At 43.6% G+C, this 19921-nt stretch overlaps 1 protein-coding gene across 2 annotated transcripts in view; it reads right to left on the reverse strand.

The window, feature by feature from the left end:
- The window catches only part of PGM2 (phosphoglucomutase 2), a 122478-nt gene that overhangs the window by 62211 nt on the left and 40346 nt on the right, over window positions 1-19921 (reverse strand). For both annotated transcript variants that reach the window (XM_029589528.1, XM_029589520.1), the window contains exon 4: window positions 16054-16138. In XM_029589528.1, coding sequence (XP_029445388.1) covers window positions 16054-16138 — 85 coding nt within the window. The remainder of the gene's footprint in view (window positions 1-16053; window positions 16139-19921) is intronic.

Here is a 19921-nt window from a genome sequence, read left to right on the forward strand (position 1 = left end):
TAGGCACATTAATGGTTAGTGTTTCAGTATTTTTTTTTTTTTTATATGCTAGCAGGCCACACTAAGGAAAGAAAAAAAAAAAAGTAAAATGTTTGTTCGAAGCAAAATCAAGGAATCAGGAACATTAGGATATAATTGCAAGCGGACTTTTTGACTTGTCCTGACTTTTACTGTGTCTTTTACATTTGTTGTTGTTTAAACATTCTAATTTTTATTGGTTTATGTTCAGTTGTAAATCATCAAGAACAGCAAGTAGCTGAGTAAAGCAGAATATAAATTTTTAAATACATAAATAAGCACGTTTGAATTTTCAGAAGACAAAGCAAAGGATTCCAAACTTCTTTATAAGCATGCAAATCATTCTGTTGAGAATAGGTAAGTCTTTCAGTTACAACTACCATATTTTCCGGTGTATAAGTCACATTTTTTATCAGCGATTTCAGTGACTGTGACTTATATACTGTCACAATCTCTCTCAGCCTGTGCTGTTAACCTTGCTTTGTGTAAAGTGCATCTTATACAAAGTTGTGACTTATCTACCAACTTTTTCATCAAAATGGCACTTTATAGGGGGTGCGACTTATACACCAGAAACTACAGTACATTGTGCACTTGTGCTTTCCATGTAATAAACTCAGGTTTCTTTTTCCAGAACATGGCAATGGCAAACTTGACTGCATGTAATAAACTGCAACACCAATTTGTTTTCACGCTTGATGGGAAGGATCATCCAGTAAGTTCAGGATCCCTGGCTGAGTAGGAGGGGCTAGCACTATGACATCGGCAGATTGTAAGCACCCTAGAGGAGCAGTGAGACTTACAAGGAACAGTAGATATTTTGTATATATGAGTAGTGCATAAACAAATAGTCATTAAGGCTATACTTTCTGAAAATGAATGGGCTAATTTTGATTTCCCACTTCTCTAGTTTATTTTAGAGAAACTGATGCAAATCTGTTGAAGATTGACTACGAGGAAACAAAACTGACCAAAATTGCATAACAAATAAAATAATTTCAATGTGCCTAAAATAAAGGCTGAAACTAAATATGTTTATTCAACTTACAGAAGAGAGATTAAGCAAGATGCATAATAAAAAAATAAAAGTTGCTGGATGAAAACAAGGTGACATTGAAAATTACCTATTAAATTTCCTTTCCTTTGGCCCTGCCAGCCCAATCCAGACAAGTGAAGAGAGAGGCAAAACAAATCACCACCATAACCAAAAACCTGATACAGTCAAGAAACTTCACTCATTAACCCAGGAATCAGATAATCCCTACACCAAGATCATGATTAGGCCAACTACCTTCAGAGTAGGCAACAATATACTCAATGTAGTTTTCTTGATCATTGTGGCTTTCCTGGGTAGGTTGTGGACCGGTCTGGCTGTATTAAAGAAAAGGAAATTAACAAGTATGCTTAAATGTCAAGTGGGACATATTCAAGCTCCATCCAGATCAGGCGGAAGGAAGCCACACTAGTTCTCAGTACTCCTGCATCCAAGGCACAGACTTTCCCAGCTTGCACACCACCCAATGAAGTGCTTAGAGCAGGGATGCAATAAAGACAAGGATGCTACAATGCCATTATCTTCCAGAAAGACATAGTCCGATTCTGCATGTAAGGAGTCCTGCACAGTTGTTGAATGGACACAACAGCTCTTTGAGACTTGAAAACTCTTGTTGAAGCAAGCCAAAGTGCTCGTCTCCTTGTTTCCTCCTGAAATCAATGCCTGTACTTTAACAGGACACAAAGACCTATCCAAGAAAAAACTATTCACCTACAAAATAACGCAAAGGTAACCTACAGCAGACTTGAAAATGGCTGTCCCTGTCCTGGCCTACATCGCCCAACTTTCTCACCATCATGAGAAAAGCCAGATTTCAACTAAAGTGAAACACTACTCTTAGAAGAGGGATAATACTGGGTGCAGAGACCTACTTGAACAAGACTCAAAGAGATTCCCTATTAGGCTAGAGAGGGAGGGAGACCAGATCCTTTCAAAACTAAGCTCCAATTCAAATGGCAATCAAGGTCTTGACTCCATAGAAGAAAGTATCCCATCCAAGAGTAGCGAGAGAGCTTCTGTGATTATCTCTCTTGCAGTACAATGACAGCTGTTCTTTTGCCCTGAGTTAAGCCTTCATCCCAGTCTCCTCTGACAGAAGAACAAGATTTATTCTTGGGGGAATTCTGCGCTACTGCACTGCACATAATTCCCCTCCTGCGCAGAATTTCCATATTTTGTGCATAATTTGGAGAGAGGTGCAAATGCAGCCTTTACTATCCTTTGACCAGCAGATACCCAGGATCATGGTTATCACAGGGGGATAGCCTGATAGCTGTTGGCAATGGATTGAGGATAATGCAAGAGATATCTGGTAGTAATCCTTGCGAATATAAAGAGGAATGGCCCTTTGTACCCATGTGGGGAACTGCATGAGAAAAGATCTGCCATTTTGACTTGGACCTGAAGAACAAGAGAACTCACAGCCCTTTATGGGAGACCTGAAATAAATAGTCCTATGCTCCTGATCTTTTCATGGAAAAGAGAGGGCCCAAAAAAACCTGTGTCTGACTGAACCAGTCTAATACCATCACCCGCAAAGCCTACAATAAGAAAAACAGGAACATTTCCCAAGTGGTGTCCAACCACCCAGAGCTGCTGTGAAGGAGCACATGAAATACACAGCAGCCAAATTCACTGCCCTGAATACCTCCCTGAGGAAGAGAGAACAATGCCTGAGAAGATTACCTTTAGCCTTTTAAATGGCTCCCACCAGGATTGGTATCAAGAGGGTGGGGGAGCAGAAGGGTTTCTGAAAAGCACCTTTAGCTGGCCTCTGAACTGTGGGTCCCTAAATGTACAAGATTATTCCAAAGGGCAGTTAATCTCTTCGATAGGGTAAAATTGTAGGAAAAAAGCTTGAGATTGCAATGGCCACCACACTATGGGAGGAGCTCCCAAGAAGCACAGTTGTAAATACTGTGGCTCCATCTTGAACTATGGCCTGTGTTAAGCCACATAGGGGATTTGACCAAAGATGCTCTTAGCATCACGTATCTCCACCATGTGAGACTCATCAGCTGTGAATCCATCCAGAAGCTGCAGATTTAAGACCCCCTTCCCCTAGCACACAGCTACCTGTAGGGAAGGACACCTCTGAGGGATGATGGATCCAAAGCAGGAGGGTTTCAGTCACAAAGCTTTTAGACATAACTGCATGGGGAGAAAGACTAAAGAAAAAGAAATACTGTTTAAGCAGAGACTCAAGACTTTCTATCCTGAGGGACTGCTTCCATCCATCAACTGTGGTCTTAAAAGATGAAGACAACTCGCTTAGGTGATAAACATCAAATCCTTCTCTTTCCTGGGAATGGAAAATATAAATACCTCATCTTAGCCACCTTAAGGCTGGAACCAGGTGTCTCTTTCTGAGGAGTTCCCATCTTCAACAGGCAGATGTAGCAGAAAATTCTTGGAGAAGGAGGCCTAAGAGCACCCAGGACTAAAGGATCCCCTTACAAATTTCTGCATTTTGTTGTTCATTCAAGAGCTGCAGGAGGTCATGCCCCAGAATTAAGGGTCGACAGCTTTTCTCTCCAGCCTCCCCTTTGAGAAATTATTCCCTTGTGGAGGAGGCAATTGCCCTCTGTCCACTGGATAAGCTAAGCTATCTCCTTCTCTCCCTCTTGTCCAGCCAATTTCCTAGGACCATTCCAGTAAGTGGAGTGCTCTAGCACCTCACCTGTTGCCAAGAATAGCCTACGGTCTTCCAGATCCACCAAGAGAACAAAGTCACAGGGAGCACCCGATGATTGACCAACTGGGGCAGGAACTCAAATCCCAACCAGAAAGAGAAAATCAGTTCCACCAGGCCCATCACCCAGAGCACCCCCAAGATTCTGCCTACACTCCATCGTTAACCTGGGCCTAAAACTTTTATAGAAGCAGCCTACTTGTAGCTACAGAACCCAACCACATGTCTGCACCATCTGCTGGAGACAGAAAAATGCTGAAGAACTGAAGGCAGCACTAGATCCCTATAAGGGGAGTGAAGTCAACTTTGAGCTTTTTTCTCTGACTTCATCTGCTGACAGGAGGGATATAACCACTTGTTTGTACTAGTCTGGCATGGATAATAAGGAAGAGGCAAATGAAAACAGGGATGGGAAGAAGGGATTAGGCACTTGGGTAGCAATGAAAAAGAAAGGAGTCTTTAAAATTTCCTTTGAAAAATGAGGATTGTGGAAGGTCTTGAATATCAAGTGAGAGGCGGATCCAAAGGAAGGAGGTGAAAAGAGAGAATGCTTGAAAAGTTGAGGAAGCCCGTTCAGCAGGAGGAGTATGCGAGACAAACCATCAGGAATCTTTTTGTGTTTTTATTTAAGGTGGGCTGGTGTGGGGTAGGAGCTAGGCCACTGGAACATCAGTGAATTTTTTTTTTTTGAGGTGAGGTGGGGTGGGCTAGGGTGGGGATCCTGGCCTCCTGGAACCACTTTTTTCAGACAAACAGTAGGGCTTCCGCAGTAAAAGTCTATTTTTTTTAATGTTTGCAATTACAGGCTGCCTGCAAGGGCAGCTGGGGGTGTGGGACAAGGGAGTCTATGCAGTGCCCCTGAGGTTTTACTGCTTTAGGGGGGGGAGGGGGTGCTTATTCAGACGGAGCAACCCCTTTAAGCAATGCAACCCTACAGTCTGAAAGCCCTTTTACTACCACAGTATTTTTCTTCAAGAGGGAAAAGTACTCTGGAATTCAGTAAGTAGCAGGGGGATTCACCAAGCCGCAGGGTCATTTATTGTGGCTTGGGGAATCCCACTGGATTTTCCTTTGGGGAAAAATACTACAGCTTGGTAAATGACCACCTCAGTGAGATCTACTCGCTAAAAAGGCAATAATAAGCTTTTCTTAGCTAAATTCAAATTTAGGCAGAAAAGCATGTTCACTCTGATTACTGAGGCTGCTTTTTTGCACCTAAATGTATTCAAGCATGAAAAAAAATTTCTTGCCCAAAAAATTGTTAATTTCTCGGCAACTCTGCAGTTTTCACAAAATTAGGTATTCAGTTGGTATTCACTGTGGCATGATAATTGGTGCAATGCTCTAGGTGCCAAAATAAAGTTAGAAAACTTCACCTAGGAGAGACAGACAAAAACTGTGTTACACCGATATAAAGCCCACAGCTGACAGACACACCACTGTGGTGGAAGATGATGTCTATGGTACCAACTGTGGCTAGAAGCAAGGAGACCGAGAAAACCTATAAAAAGAGAGCATGGGAAGAATAAATGTCCCAGGACAGAGAGGAGCCGTATGATACCAAAGGCCTCACTGATTGGCTTCCTGATGTAGTCCGCAGGTACAGGTTGAGCTCCAAAGACATACAGAAGACCCATTCCCCCCCTCCATCAGGTGGCCCGCAGCAGGGCCAAGGAAGAGCCTCAGATGGTACCACCAGTATCCCAGGGTGGCAAAAAGCCTAAATCCATCATTGTTCAGGTGGGCATTGCCAAGAGATCCATGGTCTCTCAGGAAAGGATCTGGCCTGATATTTTGCCAGAAGTGGGAGCAGTCAGGGCAAGTCTAGCAGAATTCAACACCTGCAAGAAGTGGTTCCAGAATGTTAAGGTGGCAAAACCCTACACTCAGGGTATCATCACTAAATCTGATCCTCACGGAGGGAGCGACTGCAAGGCCTAGTGGTACTAGAGGTCATGGTGGGGATCTCTGGAGCCAGTCACCGATGAGCCTCAGGCAGAAGCACAAAAGAATAAAAAGAGAGCTTGGCAGCACTAAGTGCACGTACTAGAAGAGGGGTTTGCCTAGTGATTACAGTAGTGGGTCCCTAATGTTCTTTGGGATTTCAGTGCAGGAGCCTACTGAGTACAAAAATGGGGTGAAGAGCCTGACCAACCTGGGTCATAGTTGGAGAGAACCCATCAAATAAAACCCACTGGGAGAAAAAATAAAGGGAAGATGTCCTGCTTTGGAATCTGAGAACCAGTTTAAGAGGCAGGATAGTTAGATACTGAAATTTTGAATGAGAAGCGGTGAGACAAAATTCATAAAGGAGTTCATCCACACAGACTACCAGTTTGAGGAAAAACAAGAACCACAGAGGTTTCTCAGAAGCTATCCCTAGGATCTTGGACAGTAAGGTCATTGATCCAAGAAATCCTGACAGAGGTGATTTTGGTATTGCTTTATTTTTGGAAGGGAGCAAAGCTAGTAAGCTCCACCAGGGAGATACCCATAGATTATAAATGGCCTGTGTGGATACTTTGCACAAAAGCTGTACTATGTGTCAGATCATACATTTTTTTTTTAATGTTTATTTTCAGTAAAGCTGTTCTTTGGAATAACAATGCTCTGTGGATCGTGCAATTTCCACTGTGAAGAAAAACTTTGTTCCCGACAGTGTCATCCACTAGCATCAGAATCCACAGGGTCCTGATGCTAGTTCCCTCTTCACGAGGGAAGAGTCTCTCTCTTCCAGGACAGGCAGAGGAAGGAGAAGGGGCTACACAAACCATGAAACCAGCAGCTATAGTAGCTGCCAGCTTAAGCTGCTATGCTTCTCAATATTGACTTATTTAAAGTGAATGGTGTGTGAAGGCCATGTCCCTCAAGAGAAAGATACAAGCAAGAGAAATTATTAATTTGGGCTCAAGTCACTGTGACACTGTGACAGTGATAGCCAAAACAGTGAATGCTAATGGTATTTAAACAAGATTATTGTATCTAAAATATTTTGGGGTATTTACATACTTGACTCATTTGCATAATCTTAAGCATTTGTTTATTTTCTGTTTTCTTAAACATTGCAAAATCACTCCAAGATGTTTCATTAGAGGTGATCTAAGTCAAATTAACTAATCAAATGACTAATAATGTAATCTTCATCACTTTCTGCATTTATAGAAGTAGAAAACTAGCACTTAGAGGCTCAGTTATAAATTCTGAAAGGAGTAGCCGCCTAGTGGTCAGAGCAGCAGGCTACAAACCAGGAAAACCGACCATCAAATCTCACTGCTGCTCCTTATGACCTTGGGCAAGTCACTCTACCCTCAGTCGCCTCGGGTACAGATTGTGAACCTTCTGGGGACAGGGAAATACCTCCAGTAACTGAATGTAATCTACTTTGAAGTGCCAAAAAGGGGAATATAAAATAAATAAAAGAAGATCATATATCCTGTAGCTATTAGGGATGTGCATTTGTTTTTCCCAAATTAGGCAATTTCAATGACATGTGACAGGGGCTGACCAATGGCACCGGTAACCCCTGTGACGTAGTAAGGGCAAAGGGCCATCGGTGCCATTTTGAAAACTGGCAGCCGACAGTCCAAGTACAGGAGATTGCTCCTGGACTTGCTGGACCACCAGGAACTTTTGGCAGGTCTTGGGGGGGGGGGGTTGTAGTTAATTAAATTTAAAGGGTTGGGATGTTTTGTTTTTTTTCCCCACAGAAAGAGAACGATAAAAGTTTTCTGAACTGGGGAGTGGACCGAAATGGCCCTCCCTAGACCCGAAAACGAAATGGGGACAAAAAAAAATGTTATGCACTTAGTGAATCCAGGCCTAAATTTGTACCTGAGGCAATGGAGGGTAAAGTGACTTGCCCAAGGTCACAAGGAGTGACAGTGGGACTTGAATCCTGGTCTCCTGATTCATAACCCACTGCTCTAAACACTAGGCTTCTCCTCCCCATTAATTGCTAGAGAATAGCCACTGCTATTACTAGCATCAGTATTATGGGATCGACTTAGTGTTTGGGTACTTGCCAGGTATTTGTAGCCTGGATTGGCCATTGTTGGAAACAGGATGCTGGGCTTGATGGACCCTTGGTCTGACCCAGTATGGCAATTTCTTGTTCTTAAATTTTAGCGCATATGTCATTACATTGTCTTATTAGTTGTGTGTACTAATGCACAATTCACTATCATAAATCTCTAGTGGTGTAAAGTTTCTGCATTAACAGAGACAAATATTAATGCAAAACACATCAAGGTCAATTTTCAAAGGATTTAGGTGGCTAACTATGGGAGTTAGGGCCCTAAATTGGCCCTTATTAAAATCTATTAGGACTGAGTGCCAAAACATAGGATCCTAGTTTCACTAAGCTCATAAAATGAGGGTAGAGAGTTAGGAAAGTTAAGACTAATTTTCAGCAGCAGGTGCCTAATTTAGGATCCTAAATCTAGGCAAATGAACAGCCACCCTAACTTTAGGCTCCCAAGTTTTAGAATCCTAGATCTAGGTAAATTTTCAGCTGAAAATAGGATAAATTTAGGAGCTCAGATTTTCTCTGAATAATGGACTCATTACATTTAAATTAGCTGGTTAGCATTTTGCTTATTTATCAGTTCATTTACATTTTTAATGCAAAAGTCTTCATTAAATGAAAAAAGTCGGCACGTTACCATGAAATGTCTAGTTTAGCATGGAATGTGTGTTAACGGGTGTAAACAGGCTCCTTAGTATGCCATTATCTCAGTTCACCAGTATTACATACAGTGTTGATTTTTCTTATTGAACTTAATTAGTGCTGATAATTCCGTGAAGCATTTACTGGACTTTAAAAGACAGTTAACACACTGGGCACACATCTCCTGATAAAACTAAAAGGTGAAATGTGTACTGAAATGATGGAATCATGCACAGATTGTATTCTGTTAGTGTTTGCTAAACAAGGTTTTTGCAATACTTTTTCATTTTTATTATAACCCTTTAATTATTGCCTCTTGCACTGGCAAAATAGCACCATTAAAGGAAAGCTTTTGTTTAAACAAGTGTCAATAAACTTCTCCTTTATCAGAGCTGGTCAGGCTGGTTAAGAGTAAACCCTTGGCGGGAGCAAAGCAGGACAAGGTCTTCACCTAATCGGCCATCTCCCCCTTAGGTTGAACCCACAGGTCCTAGTGGCCAGCAGGAGTTCGCTAACAGGAAACTAAAGTCAGAGTCAAAGGCTGGCTGTGGTCAGGACTGAAATCCATCTGAGGCAAGGAGTTGCAGGAAAAGCAGGAACAGGATAAGCAAGGCCACTGGGGGGGCTAGGTAAAACAAGGAACAAGATAAGACACACAGGCAAGAACAAGATAAAACAAGGGGGACAGGAGTGCAAGGCAGAATGCACATGGACAGGATAGGCCACCGGGAGGCCTAAGTAGGACAAAGGCAAAGCAGAGAACAGACAGGCAGGGTAGGCCACCGGGAAGCCTAAACAGGACAAGGACAAAATCAAGCAACAGACAAGATAGGCCACCAGGAGTCTAAGATGAGACAAGGGCAAGACAAGGAATACAGAGGCAGGATAGGCACCCAGGAGGCCTAGACAAGGCAAGGGCAAGTCAAGGAACACAGACCGGATAAGCCACGGCAGGCTTGGGCAAGGCAAGGGATATCCAGGCCAGCTAGGTCCCAAATCTACAATAGAAAACCCTGCCCCCTATCCCATGACTTTTTAATTTCCTAAGAAGTCTCTCATGAAGGACTTTGTCAAATGCTTTCTGGAAATCCAGATACATTATGCCAACTGGCTCACTTTAGCCACATGTTCACAGGGGCTACCGCTGCCATTGGTTGGCCCCAGTGACATAGTAAGGGCAAAGGGCCGTCAGCACCATTTTGTTTACTGGCAGCCGACGGCCCAAGCCCAGGAGATCACTCCCGGACCCCCGCTGGACCACCAGGGACTTTTGGCAGGTCTTGGGGGGGGGGGGGGGGGTCAGGAGGGTGGAGGGTTGTTAATTAATTTAAAGGGTTGGGATGGGGGGGGGGGGTTCCCAGAGAAAGAAAAGTTTTCTGATCTGGGGAGTGGACCGAAATGGCCCTCCTCAGACCCAAAAACAAAATGGAGAGAAAAAAAAAAAAAAAAAAAGTTATGCACTCCCCTAATTTGCTCCATAAGACGCACAGACGCCCGAGGACAGAGCCGGTTTAGCACAACATTTTTTTTTTTTTTAAATTTCCCCCTTCTGAATCCTAGTCTTATGGAGCGAAACATACGGTAAGTTTTGACATGGGTATCTCTTACATCTTCCTGAGTGAAAACCAAAGTAAAGAATTCATAGAGTCGTTCTTTATTCTGCGATGGGCTGTTATCGCGTGCGGCAGGGCCTTATCGCATGCGAGAAAGGCTTCATAGCAGTGATGCCATGCTAATTAGGGGGAAGGGGAGGAGTGCGGGCAGGATTTGGACAGGGTTATGGGCCCGCCAGCGCTGCCGGCAGTAAATGTTTTCCACATTATCGCCGGCAGCACCGCAGGAAATGACACCACCTTTTCCTGTGGTGCTATGGGGGTGATAGCGTGTGGCACGGCCGTGCTTAGGCGGACAAAACCACACCACCGCGATGTGGCCGGCTGTCTACTTTTCGCCCCCCCTGCCCCCTTTCTTTTTCGTGAAACATCATTCTGCTATAAATCTAGGGGTCAGTTAGGGTTGACAAAATCATAGCAGAGACACTAAGTTTCCCTTTTACCCCATGATCATCTAATGGCCCAACTGACTCCCTCACAGGCTTTTTACTTTGAATATACCTGAAAAAGTTTTTATTATGAGGTTTTGTTTCCATGGCAAGCTTCTTTTTAAATTCTCTCTTTGCCTTCCTTATCAATGCTTTGCATCTAAATTGCCAGTGCTTACGCTTTTTCCTGTTTTCTTCATTCGGATCCCTTTTCCATTTCTTGAAAGATGTTCTTTTAGCTCTTATAGCCTCTCTCACCTCACCTTTTAGCCATGATGGTAGTCATTTAGCCTTCTTTCCACCTTTTCTAATGCGTGGAATTGCATCTGGTCTGTGCTTCCAAGATGGTATTTTTGTACAACATCCATGCCTGATGCAAATAACCTTTACAATTGCTCTTTTCAGTTTTTTCCTAACCTTTTTCCTCGTTTCATCAGTCACCCTTTTCGAAAGTAGATTTCTTCAGTATCCTCCCTCCAGTTTTTAAGTGTCATTTTGTGATCACTATTGCAAAGTGGCTCCAAGACTTAACACTCACACCAAAGCCTGTGTCCCACCAAGGACTAAGTGTGAGACAGTTTCTCCTCTTGTTGGATCTTGTACCAGCTGCCCCACGAAGCAGTCATTTATAGCATCTAGGAATTTTACCTCTCTAGCATGTGCTTATCTGACATTCACTCAGTCAATACTGGTGTAACTGAAATCACTCATTACTGTGCTGCTGAGTTTGTTAGCTGCCCTAATTTCTTTTAGCACTTCCTTGTATGTTTGTTCATTTTGGCCAGGTTACTCCTGGGGGAATTCTGCACACTTTATATTTGTGTATCCTACATTTTTGGGTAATTTATGTAAGAGGTAGTAAAGAAGAGCTATTACTCAAAGATGCAGAGCTTTAGAAATTATGAGCAGAATTTCCCTAGAAGTACACTGTAAGGGTGTCCCTTCCACCCTCTCTCCCTACTGTACTGGCCAGGGTCCTTTCACTTTTCTCTCTCGGGCCCCAATTCCTCCATCCCCTTCTATCTCCACTCCTCAGCCCTCCACTCCCAGAGTTGACCCCCTTTCATACTCCCTCTCTCACATACAAGTTCCCTCTTTCTCATACAATCTCACACAGACTCCCTCTCTCTCACACACACACACACACACAACCCCCTTCACACAGGCTCCCTCTCTCACAAACATGCACCCTCACACACCAGCGTACAATCTCTCTCTCATACACACACACATACGCATGGTATGTACCCTTACACAAGCTCCTCCTCTCTCACACAGAACACACACACACACGCTCCCTCTCTCTCTCTCGCATATATATACTTCGGCACACAGGCTCTCTGTCACTGGGCCTCTCATCTTCGCGAGCGGCATGGGCTCCTCTTGCGGCCATAGAAACATAGAAATGAAACATAGAAACATAGAAATGACGGCAGAAGAAGACCAAACGGTCCATCCAGTCTGCACAGCAAGCTACGCACTTTATCCATTTTTTTATTTCCCTTTTTCTCTCTCCCACCTGTTACTATTGGCTTCCAGTACCCTCCAGCCCTAATTCCCCTCCACCCCACCACCAATGTAGAGAGCAGCGCCGTATCTGCATCCAAGTGAACATCCAGCTCATAGGGCCTGTCACATCATCTCTGCCATGATCGGGATGGGCTCTGTTTGCAGCCGCCGGCCCTATCAGATCTTTGCTGCAAGCGGGATAGGCTCTGCTCACGGTCCGCTGCTACCGTCTCCAAATTCAGCACAAAAAATTGGAAATCTGCGCAGAAGGGGAATTCAGTGCTCCACAGTAGTGCAGAATTCCCCCAGGAGTTACCAGATGCACAGTAATACACACGTACTGCTATTTTATTCCTTTTTACTTGGAATTTCTATCCATAAAGATTCAACATTGCATTTTGTTTCCTACAAAACTTTTATCCTGTTTCACTCTGCCTTTTTTAATATAGTATCACCCCTTCACCAATTTGATCCATCCTATCATTTAGATAATGTGTACCCTGGTATTAATGTCCCATTGGCTATCCTCCTTCTATCAGGTCTCTGAGATGCCAATTATATCTACCCCTTCATCCATTGTGATGCACTCTAACTCTCCCATCTTCTTTTTTTTTTTTTTTTTTTTAAGAAAGAACATAAGAACATAAGAAATTGCCATGCTGGGTCAGACCAAGGGTCCATCAAGCCCAGCATCCTGTTTCCAACAGAGGTCAAACCAGGCCACAACAACCTGGCAATTACCCAAACACTAAGAAGATCCCATGCCACTGATGCAATTAATAGCAGTGGCTATTCCCTAAGTAAATTTGATTAATAGCTGTTAATGGACTTCTCCTCCAAGAACTTATCCAAACCTTTTTTGAACCCAGCTATACTAACTGTACTAACCACATCTTCTGGCAACAAATTCCAGAGCTTTATTGTGCATTGAGTGAAAAAGAATTTTCTCCGATTAGTCTTAAATGTGCTACTTGCTAACTTCATGGAATGCCCCCTAGTCCTTCTATTATTCGAAAGTGTAAATAACAGATTCACATCTACTCATTCAAGATCTCTCATGATTTTAAAGACCTCTATCATATCCCCCCTCAGCCATCTCTTCTCCAAGCTGAACAGTACTAACCTCTTCAGCTTTTCCTCATAGGGGAGCTATTCCATCCCCTTTATCATTTTGGTTGCCCTTCTCTGTACCTTCTCCATCGCAACTATATCTTTTTTGAGATGCGGCGACCAGAATTGTACACAGTATTCCAGGTGCGGTCTCACCATGGAGCGATATAGAGGCATTATGACATTTTCCGTTTTATTAACCATTCACTTCTTAATAATTCCTAACATTCTGTTTGCTTTTTTGACTGCTGCAGCACACTGAGCAGACGATTTTAAAGTATTATCCTTCAAGGATACATCATTCCAAACATACTCTTCTGAGCGTCTGTCAGCTTTACCCCATCATCTAGTTTAAAAACTGTGCTCTCTCCTTTTTAAAGATTAATGCAAGCAACCTGGTTCCACTCTGGTTAAGGTGGAGCCCACCCCATCATCCTGTCTGAGCCTGTTGCAGCTCCCAGAAAAGATGGAACACTTAGAATGGACCCCAGGATTGAACTCTGTCCCATACAGAAAGCCTGGTGCAAGATTTTCAGATACAGACGCTCAGGCAGATGAAAAGCTTCCCAGGAGAAATGAGGAAGGTGCAGTGCCTTGCAAAACTGAAGCCCTGGTCTCTTCTTTTGCAACTCATCACCTCATTAGTATAGATTTTGCTAATCCTAATTCAAGGTAGCTCATACAAGTGGTTAACATGCATAATCTTTAACACAGATTAATACAAATTAAATTGCTAATGCTTCTGTTTCACTAGCAGATGATTCAAGCATCCCTGTTTGTGCTGTAGCTAGTAAAAACAAGGCTCTATGTTTGACCCCCAATAAGAAATTGATGTGCGATGTTTCCCAACCTTTACAAGCCCATGTCATACCTACAATAACAAAAATACTGTGTGGCACACCAGCCTTCATCAAGCAGGCAATGCAGAGAACTCATACAGCCAAAAGAAGAGCTAAGAAAGCACTAAAAGTCCTACCAGTCTCTCTTCCAAATTTAAAAACACAGAAATATGATCATAGATAAAGACCATATGGCCTATGTAGTCTGCCCATCCACATCAACTATTCAGTTTTTTTCTGGAAAGGGCGGAGACACATAAACCCATCATCCAGCTCTCTCAACACTCAAGTACAGGACAAGAGAGAAGTCTGTGGCAGCCAGCATAGTTGATTTGCCTGCTGCATGTGGATGCCAGAGCTTCTTCACTGCTGCAGCTCTAAACAGTGAGGGGCCGATACAATATAAAGCGCAGAAAGCGGGCGCTGAAAAGTCAGCGCCCGCTTTCCTAATGTGCGCATGGCGCCCGCAAGGGGACACCATGCAATACTCAAATTAGGGGGTCGGGCTAGCAAGGAGGCGCTAGGGTCGCTTGCACGACCTTAGCGCCTCCTTGCTAATGCGACCCCGCCACGGGTGCCGGTTATGAAGACCGATGCCGGTAAACTCAGCATCTGTTTTCATAACCTGCCATCTGCCAGAAATGAAAATGGCCACCGAGAAACTCGGCCAAGAAACTCGGCGTCCATTTTCATTACTGGCAGACGGCTGTTTATGAAAACAGACGCCGGGTTTACCGATGTCTGTCTTCATAACTCAGCAGTCTGCCAAGTAATTTTTTTTTTTTTACTTAAAAAAAAGTACAGAAAAGCAGTTTTTTCTGCTTTTCTGTACTTCTTTTACCTGCTCTCAGCTATTAACGCCTGCTCCAGGCAGGCGTTAATAGCTGAGCGATAAATGTGCGTCTGAGACGCACATTTAGGGGTAGATTTTATAATTTTGCGCGAGCGCAAACAAAAGTACGCTGGATTTTATAAGATACGCGCGTATCTTATAAAATCCAGGGTCGGCGCGTGCAGGGGGGTGCACATTTGTGCAACCTGCGCGCGCCGAGCCCAGCGCGCGCTGCCTGTTCCCTCTGAGGCCGCTCCGATTTCAGAGCGGCCTCGGTGGGAACTTTCCTTCGCCCTCCCCTCACCTTCCCCCCACCTTCCCCTACCTAACCCACCCCCCGGCCCTATCTAAACCCCCCCCTTACCTTTGTTGCACAATTTACGCCTGCTAAAAGCAGACGTAAATCTGTGCGCACCAGCGGGCTGCTGGCGCACCATCACCCGAACCGGGGGCTGGTCCGGAGGCCTCGACCACGCCCCTGGGCCAGCGCCACACCCCCGGGCCCGCGCCCGCAACGCCGCGTCACACCCCCGAAACGCCGCGTCATTTAGGACACGCCCCTTTTACAAAGCCCCAGGACTTACGCGCATCCCGAAGCTCTACGTGCGCCGGCGCGCAGGGCATTTAAAATCCGGCCCTTAGTTTTTTGCATGCGAAGTGAATGAGTAATAGGCTCATTCACAAGCATTTGCATGTGGTGAGCGCTATTACATTCACTCCGCGTCCGACGCGGGTTAAACAGGCGCTAATCCCCCTATTGCATTAGCGCCTGTTTAACACACGTCGGAGTGCGGGTTATACAGTGTGCTCAGTTGAACACGCTATATTGCATCGGCCCCTGAGAGAAGAAGAGCAAGAGAGAGAGAGACACACATCCAGTGCTCAGTGCATGCTCTCCCCTTAGTCAGTCTTGGGATAAGACAAGCGGGAAGCTTAGGAATGGAAAGATGAAGAGGTGCTGTGTGCACAAATAAAAGCAGGGCCCAACTACCTGTACCCTGCATGCTGCCCATTAATTGCCACACTCTGGGGACATGCTGAAGCTAGGAAGAAGAGGCCTGCCTGATTACATGTCTAAGAGCCGTCGCTGGTGTCTCTTGCCATGCGGTACCGAGAGCAGAGCCCAAGTGCTGCTTATTATCATGCAGTGGTGACTTTTCCATGGCACGCTGCTGTTCAGAACAACCACTGAAGAGTAAAACCCAGCACACTGCACGGCAGCATCATAGAAGGATTATATGGATAGTGACAAAATCTGTGTCAGACAGAATATAACGGGGGCCAGCACTTACCACAAAGGGTGTTGGTGTTATACTGGAAAAGAGGTAGACAGGGATTCGCTGGCTGATGAACGTGGTGGCAGCAAGCCTTGCAAACCTAAACAATAAGAAAATGTTATCTACAAACCTGTTCCTAATAAGATTCTTCCTCTGAACATTAGTATGGCTCTGAATAATGTAATGCGCCCATTTTAGAATTATCTTTTTTTTTTTTTTTTTAGATATATCAAAAATAGGAGGGAAAACGTGCACATTATAAAGGAGGGGAAAAAATGAAACCTCTCCCCTCAAAATAGAGAACTCTCACAAATGATTCACTAAATTTGTGGCTTCTTGCACAAATTAGTGGTTTGTACCAGTAAAGAGAATTCCCTCCATTTCTCTCATCACTCCCATATGCTTTGACATATGCTTGCTGTATTGAAACAAACTAAAATGTCAGCCAAATCAAAAAAAATAAAAAAAATATTAAAATTAAAACCCCCTCTTCTTTTGCACTGTGAAAGATGGCATAAACCTCCAACAGGTTTAGCTATGGATTTGAACTTTACAGATCCCAAGGGAAAATAAAAACAAAGACCCCTAGAGAGAATGGATTTGGGCGTAATAATCTAAGCCCCCAGATTCCTGTGGAAGGTTATGCAAAATTTGTGCAAGATTCTGCAGCAATTATATGGCAATTTTGCTTTGTTTCACATCTCTTACCATGCAAAGAGATAGATTTTCAGCAGAAATAGTTCACATCATTTTTAAACAATAATTGAATAAAAATCAACTATTTATCAAGTAGTGACAAATTTAACCATGAAATAACTTGTTTGGACTGAAATACAATGTAACCATCCTTTTTATATTTTCTTGAGAAAATATTTGGCATCTTTCCAAGTATTTAAGCTTATACATGCTGAAGCTGTTAAAGGAAATTAATGCCCTCTCTGCCAGATGTGAGACAGGAGCAATCACAGATTTCTAAAATACCTTCTGGAATTTGTCAGCTGGTGTAAGGTTGGATATATATATACAGGTGAGAACATCTTAGTATAAATTCGGTTCCTGAGGGAATTCTGCGCTACTGCAGGGCCCAGAATTTATGCAGAATTCCCTTTTTTTTGTACAGTATTTTCAGCTGCCCGACGGGCCACAAACGGAGCCCATCCCGCTCGTGGCTGAAGACAAAGGAGGCCCCAGTGAGCAGAGCCCATCCCTCTCGTGGCTGAAGCTGAGGGAGGCCCCGATGGGCAGCGAGTGAAGCCCATCCTGCTCACGGCTGAAGATGAGGGAGGCACTAGTGGGCCACGAGCAGGTTGCGGCCAAGGAGCAGTGAACAGCTGACATCAAACGCAGCCTGCGAGTGTGTGGTGCAGAATGACATGCAAAGGAATGTGCGCGCAATTTGGAACCTGTGTGCCTGGAGCGAGGGTGTGTGTGAGCGAGAGCCCATATGAAGGGGGTATGTGTGAGTAGGAGGGAGCCTGTGCACTATGGTACATGAGTGTAAAACAGAGAAGGAGCCTGTATGTGTGCGCGTTTGCTAGAGAGATATGAAGCCTACGTGAGGGGGAGGGGTGTGTGCAATAGAGAGGGAGTGTGTGTGTGAGAGAAAAGATAGAAGGGGCCTGTGTGAATGGGTGTGTGTGCGTGAGTGAGAGAGAGGAAAACTGAGTGAGGCTGCGTGTTTGAGAGAAGGACAGAGGATCTATGTGTGCACAGAGCCTGTGTATGAGAGAGGGACAGAGGGAACCTGTTTGAGGTGGTGTGTGTGTTTGTGCAAGAGACAGGGAGCCTATGTGAAGATGTGTGTGAAAGAGTGGGATAGAGGGAGCCTGGGTGAAAGGGTATATGAGACAGTGGTCAAATTCTAAGGGGGCTGAAGCAATATGATGCGCAGTAAAACGGGCACTCATATTGGGTTTTACCGAAAAAGGCAGGGAGTCAGTAGAAGGAAACAGAAAATTGTCACTTGGTTAACTGGTCTATGACTCATGGTATGGCTGGCATTAAATTTTCTGCGTTAACAAGAATGTGTTAGCCGAGCGGCGATTTTCTGCATCGGGGTGGGTGGTAATAGCTAATAGCCTCATCTACAAGGCATTTATATGTGATGAGTACTAATAGCTACGGGTCAGTTTAGTCATGCGTTTTGGATGCGCTAATCCTTATTGCATCGGGGGTAAGCCTAGGGTGTCCTGAACGCACATCCAAATCGCTCATTAAGCTGTGCGCTAGGCTGAGCACACTTTATTGCAAATAGTCAATTATCTGACTCTAGTTATTATGTGAGACTGAATGAGGAACCTACTCCATTATTGGTAAACATTACAGATCAGCATTTTATTACAAGAAAAGAATCACAATTTTTGATGGATAACCACCCAGTCACTCCAACTTTTCATGTCTTACCCAAGTTCCATAAATCAACTGTGAACCCACCTGGACGCCCCATTGTGACGGGCATTGCTTCCGTTTTGGAACCTTTATTTTTATAGATAAATTCCTACAGCCTTTTGTCTCTTTAGCACATTCATATGTTTGTGATTCTTCTCATTTTTTGGAATAATTACATTTGGTACCTGCGATTACCCAGAATGATTTGCTGATTATGCTTGATAGTGAATCACTGTATTTGAACATCCCTCAAGTGGAAGCTATTACTACTGTGTGAGATATGTTAGACACAAGTTCAGGTGATTCACAGGTTCCAACTGACTTTTTAGAACAAATGGCACATTTAGCTTTAGTTAGAAACTATTTCATCGGGTCTTTTACCAACAGGTCAAGGGAACTGCGATGGGGGCCACAACGGCCCCTGATATCGCATGTTTATATGTATCAGCCTTCAAGGAACTCTGTCTACACTAGCAATTTTTGGAGCAGTCAGACTATGGCGCCAATATATTGATGTGGTATTTCTAATTTGGAGTGGAGATGAGTCTTCTTTCAAAGAATTTTTTGATTTTTTAAATTCGTGTGATCCTAGCCTCCATTTTGTATACACAGCTAATTCTCATCAAATAGCCTTCCTGGTTATGTGGGTTATCCATTCAGGTGAGAGTTTTGACACTACTTTGCACAGAAAAAAGACTGATTGCAATTCTTTACTACATTTTGATAGTTGTCATCCTCATAAGATGAAAGAGGCAGTACCAGTCAGTCAGTTTCTCCGGCTTCACCGAGTCTGTTCATCACTTGAAGAATTTAAGATACAGGCAGAGGTGATGCGTGCTTCCAATATAGAGAAAGGATACCCACGTAGTGTCATTAAGAAGGCATATAAAAAGGGCACGTTTTTGTGATGGTCAGTGGTTATTATGTAAGATACCTCCCACCCCTATTGAAAGGGTGGTTTGTGTTTTACCTTACATTCCAATTACACGGAAGGTAGTCAACATTATTGGAACTCACTGGCCACTGTTGAGAGAACTTGAGGTCTTTAAAGGAGTCCCCTATATTTGTCTAAAAGTGGGGGAAGAACCTGAGAGATGAACTGGTTTCCTCTTTTATGTCAGATTCCATTGATGTGAATATTGAGACCCACCTATGTTTTAGGATGCTGGAACCTCTAACTTTGGAGAGGTTCCAGCATCCTAAAAGTTTTTTTTTCTGATTTTATTTTTATTAGGTTTTTTTTTTTTTAACATATACAAGTAAGATATATCTTACCATACGTAAATGAAAATGACAAATCAATATATATATATATATATGATATATATTTTCTAAATAGGAAAATTATGAGTGGGGGCTCAAATTTTAAAGAGAGTCTAATCATAAACCTAGAGGAAATTGGCTTAACATGTGACGACAATACTTTCATCATATCATGCATCTTTGACTTAGGGATTACTAGGAGTTAACATACTAACACTCCTAGAATTAATCA

The sequence above is a fragment of the Rhinatrema bivittatum genome, chromosome 1 (genome assembly GCF_901001135.1).
Source record: "Rhinatrema bivittatum chromosome 1, aRhiBiv1.1, whole genome shotgun sequence".
NCBI classification, from domain to species: domain Eukaryota; kingdom Metazoa; phylum Chordata; class Amphibia; order Gymnophiona; family Rhinatrematidae; genus Rhinatrema; species Rhinatrema bivittatum.